This window comes from Lagenorhynchus albirostris, chromosome 8 (genome assembly GCF_949774975.1).
Source record: "Lagenorhynchus albirostris chromosome 8, mLagAlb1.1, whole genome shotgun sequence".
NCBI classification, from domain to species: domain Eukaryota; kingdom Metazoa; phylum Chordata; class Mammalia; order Artiodactyla; family Delphinidae; genus Lagenorhynchus; species Lagenorhynchus albirostris.
Genome location: NC_083102.1, coordinates 55,323,711 through 55,344,163, shown reverse-complemented (window position 1 = coordinate 55,344,163; position 20,453 = coordinate 55,323,711). Strand labels below are relative to the sequence as shown.

At 39.0% G+C, this 20,453-nt stretch overlaps 1 protein-coding gene across 4 annotated transcripts; it reads left to right on the top strand.

Moving 5' to 3' along the window:
- Nucleotides 1-2,619: 2,619 nt before the first annotated feature.
- On the top strand, nt 2,620-20,123 carry LOC132524710 (lanosterol 14-alpha demethylase). Of its 4 annotated transcripts, none has more exons than XM_060157014.1 (11): nt 2,620-2,929; nt 5,077-5,175; nt 8,804-8,980; nt 10,202-10,328; nt 12,500-12,674; nt 13,582-13,701; nt 14,107-14,302; nt 15,667-15,762; nt 16,333-16,501; nt 16,612-16,652; nt 18,666-18,866. In XM_060157014.1, the coding sequence occupies exons 1-10, from the start codon at nt 2,756-2,758 to the stop codon at nt 16,641-16,643; spliced, it is 1,365 nt and encodes a 454-aa protein (XP_060012997.1). In that variant the 5' UTR covers nt 2,620-2,755; the 3' UTR covers nt 16,644-16,652; nt 18,666-18,866. The 4 variants fall into 4 exon arrangements, with proteins under 4 accessions (XP_060012997.1, XP_060012998.1, XP_060012996.1 ...); XM_060157015.1 differs by having other exon boundaries at nt 18,724-18,846; XM_060157013.1 differs by lacking the exon at nt 16,612-16,652 and having other exon boundaries at nt 18,724-20,123.
- Nucleotides 20,124-20,453: the final 330 nt, after the last annotated feature.

Genomic DNA, 20,453 nt, shown 5'->3' with positions numbered 1-20,453 from the left:
TATATCTATAAATATTTATAGTAGTAAAAATTAAAGTGGAGAAATGAAAATGTTTATTAATTTATTAAAAATAACAATCCCATGTTAATGCATTTTATGAACACAGTTATATTTTCAAAAACAAAAAAGAGAGAGGTGGCATTGTTTTAGATTTCTGCAAATCTGTTTAATGCCTGGCTTAATGTAAGACAGCTGAATTCTCATGTGCTCTCAATCTACTGTGCTAACTATATTGTTTTGACTGAAGTACATTAAAATAACCTGGCTTCACACAGCTGTAGAGCTGGAAAAGGGAGGAATATTTTAGTAACTTTTGCAGATAATTATAGATATTCTTCACAAGTGGTAGTATCTTAAAAGTTAGTTGCATGTAGAGTCTGAAACTGTATCAATGAACTTTTTGTATTCTGTTATATGAAAATCTATTGGTCTAAGTTGTACTTTGAATGGATGTTTCACTCACTCATGATCTTGTAACATCACGCATTGTACCTCTGAATATATTGGCTCTTAATTATGCAAAGATTCAATATGCTGACACATTTTATTACACAAACTCCACTTGTTACTAAATTTTCTCTGTAGAAAAGTCTCAAGAATTGGTGAGTTGTCAAGTTCATAGTGGTAGATATGTTTTCTAAAATTCTTAATTTTTATTTGAAAGCTTTAATTTTATCATTGACAACAAGTACTGCCAGTGGTTTTCTTTTAAAGGAGAGGCTGACTTCATTTTCAAAGAAAACATCTGTCAAATATCCAAATCTGAAGGATCAAAGTTTGTCACTTGTTCTTTCAAGCAAAAATGCCATTCTGTGAAAAAAGCAGCAAGTTAAAATACATGTACTCAATGGCTGACCTTTAAAAAAATTAATGCTTACAATTTCATCAAGGACCTTCTTAAGCGAAGCAGGCAATTTTTTTCTACTGCAAGTGCATGGCAGTGAAGAATAATGACTACTAGAGTTTGGTGCCACTTGCCATTGATTTGTGCTAAGGTCCCAGAAGTTTTATTTACTATTGATTTGACACCATCACTGCAAATTCCAGCAGTAAAAAAGCAAATAATGGTATTATTATAAAGGGCTTTGATTTTGCATACACCCCCTGGAGTTCTGGGGATCCCCAGAAGGCCATGAACCACACTTTGTTAACTGCTATGTATTAGAATAAATGCAGAATATAAAAACGATTAAAAGACACAATCCCTATTCTCAAGTTCATCTTGTAGCAGAGGAAACCGACTGGAGACGACTGCAACACAGTTTTAGTGATGGAAGAAATGGCAGCCGTGTGGAGGATAGATCAAAGGCAAGCACGGAAGCAGAGACCAGGTAGCATACTACTGCAGTAATGCAGACAAGCAATGATGAGGGCCTGACCTAGGGCAGTGGCAAGAATGGAGAAATTTAAGGTGGTGGAATTACAGGACTCGGTGTCTGATTCGATGTGAGGCACAGCGGAGAAGGGCAGTTTGGTGGACAGTGGTGCCCTTCCTACAGAGGCGTTACAGGAGGAGAAGGTTGGCAGCGAGGTGGGCGGAGATTTATGAGTTTAGTTTTGCATTAACTATGACATGAGCATCAGCTCTCTAGGCAGAGGTGTCAGAACAGGCAATTGGCTATTAACTGCTCCTTCCCCGAGGGCCTCACAGTTCTCATTCCCTTCTCTACCCTCAATGCGTAGCACAGTACCCAGCTCTTAAGGTCGACTGAATAAAGAAATGAATCTGGTCAGGGGCTCGTGACAGTCAGCTAACAGGACGGTTCAATTTGGCAGTCATTTTATATACACGCTTCTTTGAAACCACGGGAGTGGATGAGATCAGGTTGACTGTAGCAGGAGGACTGAACTCCCGCTTCAAAATCTTTCTGGTCCTAAACGGTCAGAATAAGGGGCATTCTTGGGAAATGTTGCCTCCAGTAGGTCACGACGGCCTATAACATACAAATTTAGCTTGTAAAACCTGTTTCTGGAGGAGGCAGAACACCCAACAACCAAGACTTGTCACCTTTATGTCCGCACTTCAATACCTGTCAGACTGGTTTTACTTGGGGTGAGATGGGACTGACCTCGGCGTCCCAACCTTCTGTGGGTAGACGGCGTCTTTCGCAATCTCCCTTTTCGCGAATATTTGAAACTGTCTCTCCGAATGGCCACGACGCGGACCTCGAACAGGTTCAGACGCAGTGCCTTCGCTCGCCTAGGCAGGGGGCGGCGCCCCATCCACCCGCCCCGCTGACGCGGAATAAGCCGAGATCACCTCAGCAGCACGCGGTGCAATCACAGAGCGCGCGCCGCCGACGCCGCTACCCTCGTTCTGAGATCCTTCCGCCCGTCCCATAGCGGCGCCGTGTCCTGGCGCCTCGCACCCGGGACACACATGCTCCGGTGTCCCGCGATTCTTAGAGGGTGATCTCCTCTTAAGCCCACGTACTCTTCTGTCTCTGTACCACCCGTGCCTTAGGTGCCGCCTTCTTCTTTATGTCCTCTCTCCTGGTTTAAGGAGACCTCGGCGTTGTGGAGGTCCTTTTTAAGGGGCGCGGCCAGATCCAGGCCCCGCCCCGTTCTGTGACGCACAGGGTGGTGCGCTAGGGAGACGGGAGTAGGGGGTGGGGCTGGATTTAGTAGGGGACCTGCGGGCCGGGGCCGCCTCCGGTCGCGTGAGCCGGTTCTTCTCCCTCCGTCGATTCGGAGGAGCCGGGGCGACCTCGGCCTCCAGCGTCTCCGGTGAACTGACGCGGGGGTGGCGGCCGGGATGGTGGTGCTGGGCTTACTGCAAGCGGGCAGGTCGGTGCTGGGGCAGGCTATGGAGCAAGTGACAGGAGGCAACCTCCTATCCATGCTACTCATTGCCTGCGCCTTCACGCTCAGCCTGGTCTACCTGCTCCGCCTCGCCGTCGGCCACCTGGCCCCACTGCCGCCTGGGGCGGTACGTGCAACCCCCGGGGGTTCTGGAGGGGGACGATGCGACCAGGGCGACAGAAGGGCTAGCCGGGGTCTGGAACCGCGGTGGTGCTGGGCTGGGCAGTGGCGGCGGGCGCGCTGGGGGCTGGGGATGGGGTGGGGGAGGGTGGCAGCGGCAATGATGCTGGTGGCGCTGGCGGTCGCGACTGCCTTGACTATGCTGGGCTTGCTGCTGGGCGCCCCGATGTCGGTCGCGTTTCTGGTGGTGGCCGCGTGTCTGGTCCTGGCTGGGGTCGTGCTTGCCTCGATTGTGGTCGTAGTGCTGGCAGTGTTGGCCAAGGCACTGGTGGCCCTAATGGCCACGGCCGGATCCGGTGGCTGCGGCCCTGGCTGTGGCGCTGAGCGTCCGGTTAGCTGTGCTGGCCGCCGCAGGGGGGTTTCGGGCCTGGTGGGGGCCCTGGTGGTGATGTTTCTGGCAGCTTCGGCCCTGCTGGCCGTCTGGTGGCCGTCATCCTGGTGGCCGTCATCCTGGTGGCTACCCTTGTGTGGTTCAGTGTCCTGTGGGCTGTGTCATTACCTCTAATGGCGATTTACATCAGTATGAAAGGAGCTATGTTCAGTTTGGTAGAGTGAGAGTGACTGGAGTGTTGTAGGGACCTTCCTATGATGCTAATAAAATACCAGATCCTCTAACTTAGCGGCTTTACTGACCACTAGCTTCATGCTTCCCTAATACATTTGATGAAGGCATTCTTAGCCAGACAAACCAAGTAGCCTTTAAAACGACCCTTTTACTGACAATGGAATATATAAACTATTGACCAAGTAGTTTTAAAAATTATTTTTGTTTGAACCATAACAGACATGAGGCAGTTTGGTTTTTTTTCCGGCAGTTTTTTTTTTCCTACATGTGGTATTTTTGAGGAAGTGTTATTTGTCTTTGGAAAGACAAAGGTAACTTTCGCGTTTTAAGATTGTTGCTGCTATTGTCCAAAAGAGTGAGTTTGTAGAGCTCCTTACTATTTGAGACCACGAAAGATATGAGAAGTATTATCCTTTTTTATCATTCCAAGTTTGATTTCCAGGAGACTTGATGTTGTAATCTGCAGGTCTCATTTTGGGGCATCTGAAGTACCTTTTATAGTGTGTGCTAAAATGTTCCTGCTAAAACTGCTCTACTCTCTGTGTAGAATCAACAGATCTAGATCATTTGTTGAGAGAAGCATGAAATGTGTTTTGTTTACTGATCAGTGTAGCTTCTTAAACATTTCCCTTCCTTCCCTCACATTACTTTGTCTTTTTCCCTACCTTCTTTAGTCAAGATTTTGGGACTAAAATTGTGAGTGGTAGTAGAAATAAGTGGTGAAGAAACCATAGTTTGACTTTTCTGTTTTTTTCTACTAATGATTAGGATAGTTGCCTAGAGCCACTAATAATACTGGGCATATTCTAGAAAGTGTTCAGCATTTATAATTGCAACGCCTTGGTGTTTGTCTAGTCGTTTATCTTATACTAGGTTTTGAGTTTCTGCTCTTTTTTTTTGCGGTACGCGAGCCTCTCACTGCCGTGGGCTCTCCCGCTGCGGAGCACAGGCTCCGGATGCGCAGGCCCAGCGGCCATGGCCCACGGGCCCAGCCGCTCCGCGGCATGTGGGATCTTCCCGGACTGGGGCACGAACCCGTGTCTCCTGCATTGGCAGGTGGACTCTCAACCACTGAGCCACCAGGGAAGCCCTCTGCTCTTTTTACTATGGCTATTCTGCTAAGGTATTTGCGGTTTGTTTGTTGTTAAGTTACTTTTGGTGCTTAATCTTTTGGTAACTTTTTGTTTTGTTTTGTTTTTGTTTTTGTTTTTTTTGCGGTACGCGGGCCTCTCACTGTTGTGGCCTCTCCCGTTGCGGAGCACAAGCTCCGGACACGCAGGCTCAGTGGCCACGGCTCACGGGCCCAGCCGCTCCGCGGCATGTAGGATCCTCCCAAACCGGGGCAAGAACCCGTGTCCCCTGCATCAGCAGGCGGACTCTCAACCACTGCGCCACCAGGGAAGCCCTTGGTAACTTTTTAATATTAAGGACAAGTTTCTTTTTTTTTTTTTTAGTCACGAAACTAAACTGAATGTTTTGTAATAGGAAATGTAAACTGGAAGGTTTTTTTTTGTTTTGTTTTCTTGTAGAAAAGTCCACCATACATTTTCTCTCCAGTTCCATTCCTTGGACATGCTATAGCATTTGGGAAAAGTCCAGTTGAATTCCTAGAAAATGCATATGAGAAGGTAAGTCTTCCAGATCATTAGAGGAAAAGAAATGAGTGCTTTTCCAATTTTCTTTTAAACGGCAGAACATTAAAAAAACGTGTAATCTTACGCTTATTCCCAGTATAGGAAACCGATAAAATTGGAGCTGCTCTGGTTTAAGAGCTGGAGGGGCCTTGGAGACCCTTTTATGTTCTTCCATGTCCTGGGATGATCTCTGAGGAAATCTAGTTCTGGCAACTATGGTTTAAAAACCACTGGCCTCAATTTTGTATTCACTGATCATAGTTAAAATTGATACTAACTGACCCTTCTTTTTCTTAACCATGCGTCTGTGGAATTTTCTAACCTGCTCTACGTGTCTTCTGTGACTTCACTTCCACTTGGGTGACCCACACAGCACTGTGGCCCCTCAAATCTTTGCCCTTCTCCTCCCCGATGAGCTTTCTCGTGCCATTTTAGCCATTTGCTCCACAGTGCCTCTTTGAACTTGTCACTCTTACCTGTTTTACCTCCACAGTATTAATTTAGACACCCTATTCTCAGAGCACAACTACTTCTCCTGGTTAGCCTCTCCAACTCCTTCCATTATAACCATTCTTTGACCTCATTAGATGGTCCAGTCCACTGTTCCACTTACTTTGTCCTGCTCCATCAGCCTTCGTTATGTTCCTTCTTTTTACACGTTGGGACCATGGTCTATCATTTCAGTTACACTCTCGCCAGTACCTTACATTTCCTTGCCCCTGGCTGTTCGTTGTGCTTTACCTGGTAAAAATCCAACCTTGGAGGGAGCCTAATAGTCATTTTTCCTTCCTTGTGCCAGATTAGGTCCTTCTAATTTTGTGATTGCCTACCTTGAATGAACTTTGAACACTGCTCAACAGTCCTATTATCTTTCTGTGGTTGGCTCACTTTCCCACTCAGCACAATGACTATTCAAACCTTCACTTTTTGAAACTTCTAAATCTTCCTACCTCTCTCTATTAAAGCAGATGACTTTGTCTCCTTTGTAAAGAGAGATTAAAAACCAGTGGGAATTCCTTCACGTTCCCAATTTCAAACATACAAATCTACTTATAGCAATACATATATAAACTAGTATTCTCTTTTCTTCCTATTACATTAATAATTCTGAAACACTTAACTTTGTGCAGTACTTAGTGCTTTATATATATTCTCTCACTGAAGCTCCACAAAAATACTTTCAGGTATATCCATTTTAGAGATGACAAAACTGAGAAACCGGTTATTTAATTTGTTCTTGGGCTCACTGCTAGCTAGTGACCAAGCCAGGATTAATACGTGGTCTGATACCCAAGTCTGTGCTTTTAATGATGATGTTGATACTACTACTACTAATAGAAACCACTTACATTTATGATGGCCAATGCACTGTTTTCCTTTATGTATATATAATATATGATGACGAGATATATATATATATATATATCTCATGGTATATATATCAAAAAATATATATGTATATACTTAATCTTGACAACAGTTCTGTGAAGTAGGCATTATTATTATTATTCCCATTTTATAGGTGAGGGAAACTGAAGCACAGCAATGTTAATTTCTCTGACTGTAGGACCAAGGTCACAGCTAATATGTGGAGGAGCTGGGATTTGAACCTAGGCAATCTGGCTCCAGAATCTTGTGCTCTAGCCCACTATATGCTGTCACCTTGATTTCATTACACTATTTTGCCTTCTATGGGACATTAAACTCTCCATCCCTCTTTTGTCACAGGAACCTTCTGCTATTGTTTCTTCTCTCTATAGTTGACTTCTCTCTCAACTAGATCTTTCCCATTTTCTCTGGAAAGTTCTCAAAGGTCACCCATTTAAAAAGACCAAAGCTTCTCTTGGCCACTCAGTCTCCTCTCATGTCCCTCCCCCTGCAGCGAGTTGTCTGTACTTAGTCCCTATTTCCACACGTCCTATTTACTTACTTTTTAGTCCACTCTAGTCTGTCTTTTAGCCCCTTCACTAATGAGCTCCATGTCCTAATCCAATGAACTTGATTTCTCAGCTCTATTTGTCAGTGATGACCACGCCCTCCTTAAGTGTGGCTTCTCTCATTTTTTCTTCTACTTCTGTGACTACTTCTCTAACTCATTTGTGGGCTCACGCCTGGCCATTTACTCTTGGGGTTCACTGAGGTTTGGTCCTTGGCCTTTATTCTTTCCTAGATGATCTTGTCTCTACCTGCAGCTTCAGTTATTAGCCAGATATAGATAACACCCAAATTAATGTCTCTGGTTCAGGTCTCTTCTCTGATCTTCAGACCTGGATATCCACCTCCCACATGATTCTTTCTTAGTTGACTAAAGGCACCTGAAATCCAACATTTTTAAAGTCTGACCCTTGATTTTTCTCTCTCCAGTCCTGGTTGTCCTATTTGCTTCTCTCACCATTGTTCTCCCAGTTTTGCAGTGTGCCAGAGGCCTACGAGTCATTCTTGATACTTCTCCATCCATCAGTCCATTGCCAAGTCAGCAGGTTCTCTCTTCACAATACTTCTGTATCCATCTGCTTCTGATCTCCACTGCTCCTCCATTACCTTGTCCCAAGTATTCATCATCAGGTTCCTGTAACAGGCTCACTGGTCCTCTGGCTTTCCTTTAGCTCCTGTCCCTCTCCTCTCCATACAGGAGCCAGAGGAATCTTTCTTTTAAAATATGCACAGATTAGTCTCTTTCCCATGTAGTTTAAAATCTTGCATCACATTTCATTGCTTGCAAGGATAAAACTTCCCGAATATGGCTTACAAGGCTCTGTATGGTCTCGGCCCTACCAGACTCTGCCCTCATCTCATCCTTTCCCTCTCTTTCTCTCACCTTTAGGACCTTTGTGCATGCTCAGCCATCAGGCTAACTGCTACCATCCTTCAGGTCTCAGCTCGGGTGTCTTTTTCTCTTTGTAGTCTCCCTTTGATCATTCTCTCATCGCAGAGTTGCTTTCTGTTATGTAGTACTTCTCACATTTGCAGTTTTACATTTGTTAATGTGATTATTTGATCAAGTTGTAACTTTTTCAATAGACTAAGTTTCATGAGTCACAGACAGTATTTTTGTTCATGATTGTATCCCCAGTGCCTACAGTCTGCAATAGTAATCAGAAAACTGCAAAGTATTTAACACAACTTGATTAACAAAAAATTAAAAATGAAATCATTCCGTGTTGGTGAGATAGTGGTAACATTGATAACTAAATAAACCTCTGGTGTCTTCATATAGCAAGTGCTGTAGGAAAGGTCATATCCTTTGGCTACTCCTGTAAATTTATCTTTAACCAAAGGGGAAAAAAAATCTATATTCTCAGGGATATTCATTATATAATTATCTATAATAAGTAAAAAATGGACACATCAACCATAGTGAAAGAACAGTTAACATATGATGTCTGTGTAAAAGATAGAAAATATTTTCAACATAAATAGTGAAAAAAGCAGAGTAGAAAGTTTTATTTATATTTTATTTGCAACTGAATGAATATAATTTGGACAAAGACTGGGGGAAGAATTGTATTAAGGTTTATGAATGTTTTAATTTTCAGCAATGTATTATTTTGTTATTTAAGATGAGTGTCTTAGCACTGCAGATTTTTTGGTAACATCACTATGGGTACTTTTCTCACTTTAGTATGGACCTGTATTTAGTTTTACCATGGTGGGCAAGACGTTTACCTACCTTCTGGGGAGTGATGCTGCTGCACTGCTTTTTAATAGTAAAAATGAAGACTTGAATGCAGAAGATGTCTACAGTCGTCTGACAACACCTGTGTTTGGGAAGGGAGTTGCCTATGATGTGCCTAATCCAGTAGGTGACACTGTTATCTTGAAGAAAGACAAATCTATACTATAATATTTATAGCTAGTAGTATAAATTATATATCTAAAGTATAGAAGCAATTTATTCTTTGACTCAAAAATCTGAAGAATCATGAGACAGTTAAAAGAAGGAAAACCATGGGTAGCTGACAAAGAATGGGTATTTTGTCTTATAGTTGCTGGCATGGACTAAGCAGTTTTAAAGGGCTTCCTGTACAAAGAAATAGAATCAATGAGAACTTAGCGTATTAGGATTTGATTTGAGCAAGTAAGAAGAAAAATCCCATTATTTCATCAGGAGGGCCTCCTACCTTCCTACTCCCACCTGAAATTTTAGCATAAGAGCTCTTTTGAGCTAGAGATTGTTGGCTTTAGAAGTTTGTGTGATTTCTTTCCTCCCCCAAAGTCAAATATTAAAGTGCTGCAATTTGATGTAAAATGCAAATCAGATAATTAGCCCAATTACTAGGTGTGGGCTCTGGCTGTGAACGTACCATGCATTACCCGATACCCTAGTATAGCAGGTAAGAATTGACATTGAGTGTTGCTTCTGGGGATTGAGGAGGTGTGGGCGAATGAATAGCTGTCCTCAAGACCAAAAGCAAGAGCCTTGGGCAATCCCTCTGGTTGGATATATCTATTCATTTTCCACACAGCTTATCAGATTCTTAAAATAGAACTGCCCCAAAGGGCTAAAAACATTCTTTGTCTTAGTGTGAATTTATTCCGACTGTATTACATTCTAATTAAACTTTTGGAAGATAGCATAAGTGAGGAATGGTATTTGTTTGGGAATAGATGGGAGAATATGTGAAGGATAAAAATAGTAGCAAAATGTAATGGACTTTTGGGAGATTGTGTTGGCATCTGGGTTGGGTTGGAAGACTAGAATATAACAGAATAGGACTAGTGAGCCATGGAGTCAGGAGTGGGGAAAGCGTTATCTATACAAAGGAAGGCAGGAAGTGGGATTCCTAATTTATCATTTGTCTTGGGCCTGCGTAGCAAGTGTCTTCTACGTGTTACTTCAGATATATGCATAGATGCTTTAAATTTCCCATATCTGGTGTGTAGTTAAGAAAATTATTTTTATTTTCAATTTTTCAGAAGATTGTTTTCTTTGAGTGTTAAAGAGTTATAATAACCCAAATGAATCTTATGATAAAACAAAATTGTGTTTTAATTCTTATATACCCTTAATATTTTGAAGGTTTTCTTGGAGCAGAAGAAAATGTTAAAAAGTGGTCTTAACATAGCCCACTTTAGACAGCATGTTTCTATAATTGAAAAAGAAACAAAGGAGTACTTTCAAAGTTGGGGAGAAAGTGGAGAAAAAAGTAAGCAAAATGTTTTGGTTTTGCATTTGTCCCAATATGGCTACTTTTCTGTGACTAGAAATCTTAAGAGTGCGTGTGGGGCTTCCCTGGTGGCACAGTGGTTGAGAGTCCGCCTGCCGATGCAGGGGACGCGGGTTCGTGCCCCGGTCTGGAAAGATCCCACATGCCGTGGAACGGCTGGGCCCGTGAGCCATGGCCACTGAGCCTGCGCGTCCGGAGCCTGTGCTCCGCACCGGGAGAGGCCGCGACAGTGAGAGGCCCACGTACCGCAAAAAAAAAAAAAAAAAAAAAAAAAAAGAGTGACGAGTGTGTGTGTGTGTGTGTGTGTGTGTGTGTAAAAAGCAAACTACACCATATGTAAAACCACCTTAGATTTAATGAAATGAACATGTTATGATTACCGTGGAGTTAAAAGACCCGAGAGGAAGTAATTACACTAAGTCCCCGACATACGAACCTACAAGTTGCGAACTTTCAAAGATGCGATTGTGCGCCGTATGCCAGCTGTTGTACTGTACTACTGTACTTTTCAAGGTACTATACTGTAAGATTAAAAATGTTTTCTTTATTTTTTGTGTTTGTTTTTTATGTATTATTTGTGTGAAAAGTATTATAAACCTATTACAGTACAGTACTATATAGTGGGTTGTGTTAGTTGGGTACCTAGGCTAATTTTGTTGGACTTACGGACAAATTGGACTAACGAATACACCCTTGGAACAGAAGTTGTTCATATGTAGGGGACTTACTGTATTGTTGCTCATTTAGCAAAACCTTAAAATGGGTTAATTAATGTGTGTATTATTTAGCTCATTTATGTGAATAATATAAAAATGATTCATAATTGAATTTTGAAATAAACAATGTAAAACTTACATTCAAGGTCATTTTAATATAATAAATAAAATAAAAATTTTTGAACTCCCAATGGGCAAGTAGAAGTCTAAATGACTTAATTATGTATGTATTACGTTATTTTTCTCCTATTGTATGGGAATGATTTATCCAAGAAAAAAGTAAATTTAAATACATAAGCTTACTGTACCACCAAAAGTGTGATTTTAGCTGTTACCAATAGAAATCTTTAAAAAATGTATGCTTTCTCGCATTATATAAGGAGTATATTGAATGTAACTTAAAATTCTTTGGATTCTATGAATCCAGTTTTTATATTGGACTGCAGTAATTGTTGCCTTCAGAGACAATTGTCATACTCATAGCAGGAAGCAACATCTGCCTACAGGGCAGTAAGACCTCTGTGTAGGTCACCACATTCTGGGTCTGGTCTTCAGCTTCTATAAAAGGTCCAGAACCTGGTTTTATTTAATATACCTAAAGTTCATGGGACATATTTCCTATTCTACAAGAAGCTGATGCATGAACTAGAACTCCAACTGAATAAATACAGTGAGATATAATTTTGGTACCAAGAACCCCAGAATATTTGCTGAACTTCTCTTTTTTGGCAATCTAATTAGAAAGCCAAATGATAACTGGAAGTTCGTTTGGTGAACATGGAATTAAAGAACAGGATATTGATTGGGTAATTGTTAGGACTTTTAAAGTGTCACCCAGATGTGCTTGCCCGATACATCTGTCTCTAATGTTTGGATATACAAGTTGGTGGTTACAGTTTTCTTTTATGTATGGTCAAGACCAGTTTTTTTCTGACCTTTGAGTTTCTCACTTTTCAGTTTTTTTCCCACTTTTGACCTGGGGAATAATCCATTCTTCAGCCTTTGGACTGCTATTTCTTGGAAAGCACCTTATTATTGTCCCCATATGCACTAAATAACCTTTTTACTGCCTTTATTATACTGTGATCTGGAACTCAGATAACCACATTCATTTTTTTTTTTTTTTTTAACCACATTCATTTCTATCTTCATTTTACCTTTTCAAGATTAAGGGCTCATGAGTATGAGTGAGATTTTAGATACCTTTGTGGCATCTAAGAGAGCTGGGGTGCCTCCCATCATTTGGTTTCTTGCCTCTCTTTGTTGTAGCCACATATTTATAGGCTTTTTTTGATGGTATGAATAGGATCTTGTTGGTTCCTGAGTTAAGTTTTTATTCTCATTTCCTTTACAGTACTTTTATATCTCTAAGAAAACAGAACATTGTAAAAGAATTTTTGGCAAAAGTAATGGGAATGATCTTTTCCCCTCTAGATTTGTTTGAAGCTCTTTCTGAGCTCATAATTTTAACAGCTAGCCATTGTTTACATGGAAAGGAAATCAGAAGTCAACTCAATGAGAAGGTGGCACAACTGTATGCAGATTTGGATGGAGGTTTTAGCCACGCAGCCTGGCTCTTGCCAGGCTGGCTCCCTTTGCCTAGTTTCAGGTATGGATAAAGAAACAATACTTGGTCATTTCACTTTGTTTAATTACTGTAGTGTTGATTGGCTTTGTATTGACAAAGATAAAAATTAAATATAAAACAAATTGGGGGAGATTATAAGCCTCCATTCTTCTGTAAGCATTCGATATTTCTTTACACAGTGAGCTTATTTAAGTTTCAGTTAATTAGAAAGGTAATTTGTTGTCTATCTGTTCCGATATTTTAAAACCTACTTATCTCACATATTCCTTGTATGCAGGAGGGTTTCTCAACTCTACCTAAAAGTGATACAGCCCTTCTAAGCACTTGTTTGAAAGTATTTGACTAATTTGTAGTATATTGTGAAGTTTGTTTTGAAGTATTAGTACCTTTCTTTAATTTTCTGTCTCCTTGACAGCTCTATTGTTATCTCCTTAAGAGCAAGGATGTCTGTGATACAGAGAAACATTGCTCATAGGACTTGACAAGTAGCTTAGTGTCTTGCATATTAGTAGTCTCTCTGTGCCTTTGTTGATTCATTTCTGTTCAGGTGAGAAATGGGGATTTATTCTAATGCTAAATCCTGCAGAAGAACCAGAGTGACTCTGTCTGCTTCAAGAATTAATTTGGTTAAAATTGGAATTTCATGTTAATGTAAAAGAGTATTCTGCTTTCTCTTAAACTGGAAAATGGTTATAACGGAATAATCATTTGAGTCTTATTTTAGACTTTTAGTTAGAACACAGGTAGTGTGTAAAGAATCAGGGATATGTATGTTAAAACACATTTCCTGCCCTTAAGGACCTTAGAAATCCCTAACAATTTAAGATTTTCATGGCTTCTTTTTTTTCTCTTGGTTCTGAGTTTTGTCAGTTTGATACCTGAAAGTATTACCTTATTTTTTAAAGTCATTTTCATGTTTGAATTACAGACGCAGGGACAGAGCTCATCGAGAGATCAAGAATATTTTCTATAAGGCAATCCAGAAACGCAGAGAATCAGGAGAAAAAATTGATGACATTCTCCAAACTTTACTAGATTCTACTTACAAGTAAGAGCTCTTCAGATCACATATTAAACTGAAGCAGGAAATTTTTTATACATTAAAACATAGTTAAATAATATGTACATTTAAAAAGTAATAATGCTGGCAAAATTAGTAGCTATGACCTTTGAACTTTTTAAATGGATGAAACATAAATTACTGGGATCCTGTGCCTTACTGGAATCCCAGTACTGTACATAGTGAAAAGTTTGCTAGTAAACCTCAATGAAGTCTTTTGTAACCAGTATCATATTTTCTATTGGTCTCTTTTCCCTAAAGGAAAAAAAAAAATCTGACTTGTGATGGGCAAATGCAAGAGAAAAATTAATTCATTTTGACCCTTTATATAAAGGTTGAGACATGAAATGTGTCTGCCAAATGTTAAATTTGTGTATGCGGTCCATTCTTTAGGGATGGGCATCCTTTGACAGATGATGAAGTAGCAGGCATGCTTATTGGATTGCTCTTGGCGGGGCAGCATACATCTTCAACTACCAGCGCCTGGATGGGCTTCTTTTTGGCCAGAGACAAAACACTTCAAGAAAAATGTTACTTAGAACAGAAAACAGTCTGTGGAGAGAATCTGCCTCCCTTAACTTATGACCAGGTTTGTTGGATTTTCAGTTTCATTGCTGCCTATGACACTGAGTATGTGTGGCTAATTTTTAAAGGGGACAATTTGGGATTTTCTATATACTATAGATTAAATTGATTAGATTCTTTATTTTTAGAAAATTCCCCATATCCTTCCCTGAAATGTCCTAATGCTGGATCCAGTTTCCTAGTATTCTTTTGAGGATTTTTGCATCTATATTCATAAAGGATAGTGGTCTGTAGTTTTATTGTTATGTCTTTGACAGGTTTTGGTATCAGAGTATTACTGGTCTCAGAGAATGCATTTGGAAGCATTTTCTCCTCTTTTACTTTTTGGAAGACTTTGTGAAGGATTGGTGTTATTTCTTTCTTACGTGTCTGGGAGAATTCACCAGTGAAGCCATCTATGTCTGTGCTTTCTTTGTGGGAAGTTTTTTGATTACCAATTCAATGTCTTCACTTCTTACAGGTCTATTCATATGTTCTGTTTCTTTTTAAGTCAGTTTTGGCAGTTTGTGTCTTTCTAGGAATTTGTCTATTTCATCTAGGTTGCCTAATTTGTTAGCATACAATTGTTAAAGTATTCTCTTAGCATCCTTTTTATTTCTATTAGGTCAATAGTGATGTCTCTTCTTTCATTTCTGATTTTAGTAACTTTTAAAGTGATAGCTTAATTGATACATAATTCAGATAGTATAAAATCTACCCACTTAAAGTATACAATTCACTGGTTTTTAAAATATATTCAGAATTGTGAAACCATCATCACAATTTCATTTTAGAGTATTTACATCACTTCCAAAAGAGAGCCGGTACCCATTAGCAGTCATGCTTCATTTCCCCTGGCCCCTGGCAACCACTAATCTACTTTTTGTCTCTATGGATTTGCCTATTCTGGACATTTCATATGAATGGAATCATACAATATGTGGTCTTTTGTGACTGGCTTCTTTCACTTAGCATGTTTTCAAGGTTAATCCATGTTGTAGCATGTATCAGTACTTCAGTCTGTTTTATTGCCAAGTAATATTCCATCGTATGGCTGTACCACATTTATTTCTCTCTTCATCAGTTGATCGACATTTGGGTTGTTTCCACCCTCTGGCTACTGTGAATAACACTGCTCTAAACATTTGTGTATAGGTTTTGAAAAAGCTGACATTGATGATTTTTGCTAATGTTTTCATTTTTTGGATGAGTGAATTTTTGAAGGTCCTTACCATGCCATTCTTCGGAGTGATCTGTTATCTTGCCTTCTTTTTCTTTACTGACCATGGACAAAAATAAGACAAGATATTCCCAGTTACCCTGAACTTGTTTGTCCTGTTGAAGTATGTTAAGTATTTGTAAAACTTGGGAAATTTTTTCTCTTTTTAGCTCAAGGACCTAAATTTTCTTGATCGCTGCATAAAAGAAACATTAAGACTTCGACCTCCTATAATGACCATGATGAGAATGGCCAAAACTCCTCAGGTGAGTCTCCTGGCTAGATCTTTTCCTCCGTGCCCCCAGTTGTTATTTATCAAGAAGAAATATCATAATATCAAAGAGAATTTTTTAAATTAAAAAAGTAGAATAATCACTTCTACATAATTTTCAGTTTTACATATTTTAAATGTATAAATATTTTTACATAATTGCAGACAGTATACATGCTCATCTGTTCTCCCTACATTTTAATTTAACAATTAGCATTTTTAAAATGGAAGTATATTTTTTTCTTGGTTTTTAAAATAACATGTGTTGTTGTAAAAAATTGTAACAGTGTGGAAGTGTGTAAATTGGATTGTGAAAGGTTCCTTGAAATCCCACCCCTACCCCCAAGGCATTATCACTTTTTAAAATTTGTGTATATACTTCCAGCCCAATGTGTGTTATTTGGAAATCATCTTGAGTTAAAATAATTTTTAACTGGCCTATCATGTAGCCAGTTTAAAAATATATGTATATTTCATGTATATTAATGCTTTGTTACACAATGGTCTGATTATTTGTTAGAATATTTTTAAATTATCTAGTGAAATATGTTGCTTTCATTTGTAGACTGTGGCAGGGTATACCATTCCTCCAGGACATCAGGTGTGTGTTTCTCCCACTGTCAATCAAAGACTTAAAGACTCATGGGTAGAACGTCTGGACTTTAATCCTGATCGCTACTTACAGGACAATCCAGCATCAGGAGAGAAGTTTGCTTATGTGCCATTTGGAGCTGGTAAGATGATTACATTTGACACTTGAAATGTTTGTTCTGATAACATATTTGTGCCTGTCAGAATAATCCATGTGAAGTTTATTTACAAATATCCTTCCCTCTCCTCATAGGGACATTCCTGCAAACATCTGTAGGAGTGTAATCTTTGCAGGTTGGAAAAAATATTTCATTTGTACTGAAGGAAATAGTTCTGTGAATCCTTACAATGTTCTATTACCTTCTAACCTATCTAGTTTTATCAGTTCTAATCTTTATGGTCCACCCTGTTTTCCCTTATCATAGTATTTAAAGCTCCTTGTGAATTCTGTTTTAAAGAACCATTGGAGTTAGCACACCATTTGGGCAACTATTTCAGGCTAAATATGATGAGACAATCAGCATTTCAGAAAAGAGCAATGGCATGGAAGCTTTTCTGGATTGTTAGTGAACTTTTTGGTTCTCTGCCTATATATCCTGATGATAAGATGGTCTTTAAATTTGGGCAGGTTGTGCATAGGTATGCAAACCTCTGCATTTCAATTAAAATCCTAAAATGACACAGGCAGACTCTCATTCCTCCAATAATTTCTCCATTCACTGGTACTTTGTACAGATTAAACTATATTCTATGAATTATTTGTTTTTCCAAAGACATCATTTAAGTGACATGACATTTTTGTCATTGGTCACACCTTTTCCATACATAAACGAAAGTATAAAGTCCTTTGGGAACTTCAGATCTTAATAACTATTTAGTAAAGAAACTCAATAACGGTATATGATATAAATATCAATAAAAGAGTCATAGATTGTTCAAGTAGTTGGAAGGGGCATTAGTTCTCCAGCCCAAATTCTGCCCTATTTCTAAACTGACAATTATCTGGCTTTTATCTGGGGTTAGTGCACTCCCCATTGGTTAACAGCTTAGTCCCACAAGACTGTCCCTCACCACTTTAGATGCCAATTACAAGTCCAGGTTGGCACCTGTTTTTCTGACCAACTGGCTATAAATTCGAGGTTCTCTAGATCCCCTCCTTGGGGTTCCATAATTTGTTAGAATGGCTCACAGAACTTAGAAAACTTTATTTACTAGACTACTGGTTTACTATAAAAGTATATAACTCAGGAACAGCGTGATTGAAGAGAAGCATAGAGCAAAGTAGAAGGAAGGGGTACACAGCTGCCAAGCCCTCTGTGGGTATGCCACCCTCCCAGCACCTCCACATGTTTACTATCCTCGAAGCTCTCTGAACACTGTCCCCTGTCCTGTCCCTTCCCTGTACTTCTGTAGGGATTTTGTGGAGGCTTCATTACATAGGCACGATTGATTAAATCGCTGGTCATTGGTGATTAATTCAACCACCAGACCCTCTCTCTCCTGGAAGCTGGGGGGTATTGCTGAAAGTTCCAACCCTCTAATCACGTGGTTGGTTCCCCTGGCAGTCACCTCATTAGCAAACTCAACTGTGGTTGAAAGGGGCTTGTTACGAATAACAAAAGGCTCTTTTCCTCTTTGACCTTTATTGCTCTTTTCACTTAAGAAATTCCACAGGTTTGAGGAGCTCTGTGCCAAGATGGAAGACTAAATACGTATTTCTTATTGCAATCCACATTATCACAGTTGCCATATCTTAGTATTAAAGTCAGATTTGAAGTCAGTTTTAAGTCCTGCAACTTGGTTCGTCTTGTTAAGGATCGCTTTGGATATCTTAGTCCTTTGCATTTCTGTATGCATTTTATAATCAGCTTGTCAGTTTTTACACGTATATGACCTTTTAAATTTTGATGTGTTGCTATTTTTGGTTTATTAAATTTCTTTTTCTTCCATTATCATTTGTAATGACATTTAAAGTTTTGATTGGAAGGTTCATATTAACTTTTGACTATGGCTCTCTTGGGACAGAAGTTAAGAATATTCTAGTATATTTCCAAACTAGATTATCATCGTATGTTTCAAACCTTACTTATTTTTAACCTAGATAGATGTTAGGTTTCAAATAAACAATTGGAAAAATGATTGTATAATTACCCATGTGCTGTTTCCCCTAATAACAGACATTAAAAATCTCTTGGGATTTTTATTAGTTATTTACATTCTTTTGAAAAGAGTATGTCATCTTTTTACTATATATCTGTATATCTGCTATTCACCTTAACTGTAGATAAACAAATTTTATCATTCCAGGCTGAAAGACATGAGAAAGAATTTCAGCCGACTGTTATGGAAATGTTTTCTCTTACAGGGCGTCATCGTTGTATTGGGGAGAATTTTGCTTATGTTCAAATCAAGACAATTTGGTCCACTATGCTTCGTTTATATGAATTTGATCTCATTGATGGATATTTTCCCACTGTAAATTATACAACAATGATTCACACCCCTGAAAACCCAGTTATCCGATACAAACGAAGATCAAAATGAAAAAGGCAGCAAGGAACTAAAATGTGAAACATCACTGTAAACTGCAAAAGCACTGAAGAGAATGAAGTTTACGAAACGACTCCCAGTGTACTTTTTTTTGAGTGTGTAATTTTAAAAGACAGCCAACTTAACTTACAGTTTTTATATTTTAACTGAATGGTTCCATCAAATCCAATGGCATTTCAGAAATTTCCCAATAGTCTTATGATGGATAAAGGAAAACTGTAAGTTTCTATATAGTTGGTTTCCTTTCCTTTAAGGAAATCAGGCTCATTAGTTTGGGGGGGATCTTTGGTAACTGGCAGATTCTAAGTAACACAATTTCCAGGTGTTAATTTTAAGAGCATACATAGCTCTTGGCAAGTAAGTTCAGAGTGTTCAACTCTTGTACTAGATCTGCAAGTATAAAAGCCCAGTGAAATACTTGGAAGCCTTAGATTTGTTGGGCAATGTATGTATGTATGTATGTGTAAGGATGGGTGGGTAGGGAATAAACTCCCCTTTAAAGCCTTGGATAAAAGAGAATCCTATTGTTTTGGTATGATGATATTTAGCAATGATGGAGCTATATTGTAGGAAAATATATTTGAAATAACTGGAAGCACTGTCTGTAGGAAATTGAGATCTATGACAATGACTAACTGTTTTTCCTAAAAAATAATTAATATGAAAGACTGCTTGTGTAACTTGATCTAATTACTAAATATTACATATTTATCTGTTTGATAAATTTGTATCTGGTTCTACATAGTTGCATCTGTGTGGAATTCCAAAATAAAGTCCTTGAGGGATAAGTTTTGTTCTCTTTGGCTCAAGGTGGTTCCTGTTTCCTCTCCAGAATCTAATTAGGGATGTTTGTTACTAGTTCTGTTAGTTTAGGTTAACAGGCTTTTTATTTTTTCTTTTTAAATACAAAATCTGAAATCAGGGAAACTGGCTTTAAGATAAGGGTAATACGAAGCAGGGGTCTTGGGAGTGTATCACTGGTCAAATTCTGTGAAGCCTGAGTTCAAGAATCAACTCAAATTATAACTGGAGACGTAACTATATGATACCTGTAACTTAACCACGTACTTTGTTATTACTAGATGAGGTAAACATACTTTCCCCTATGTGTATTACAGTTCTGTTTAAAAGGCTGGAGGACTCATGTTAAACTCTATTTGTGAAGCTAAAATCTGTGTTGTTGAGTTTTTCACATTAAAATTATCTTTGAGAGTACAGTCTGCATTCACAGATTGTAAAGTGTGTGGTTCAATGAGTGGAATTTAGGATCTAGGAACTTGGATGGGAAAAAAGTTCCATCTTTATTTGTACTTATTTCAAACTGTAATTTAATATTTTCTTAATTTATGAATTTAGTCAACAAACCACACTAGTATTAGCAGTACTCATGATTTTGCAAACAGAAATCACAGATACTTTTCACATCCCATTATAGATGTTGCAGATCTCTTGAAATATCTTTAACTTTTATCACTACTTTGACATTATGGTATTATAGTTATTAGATCTGCTAGATCTTATTTCTTTACTCATCACAAAAATTTT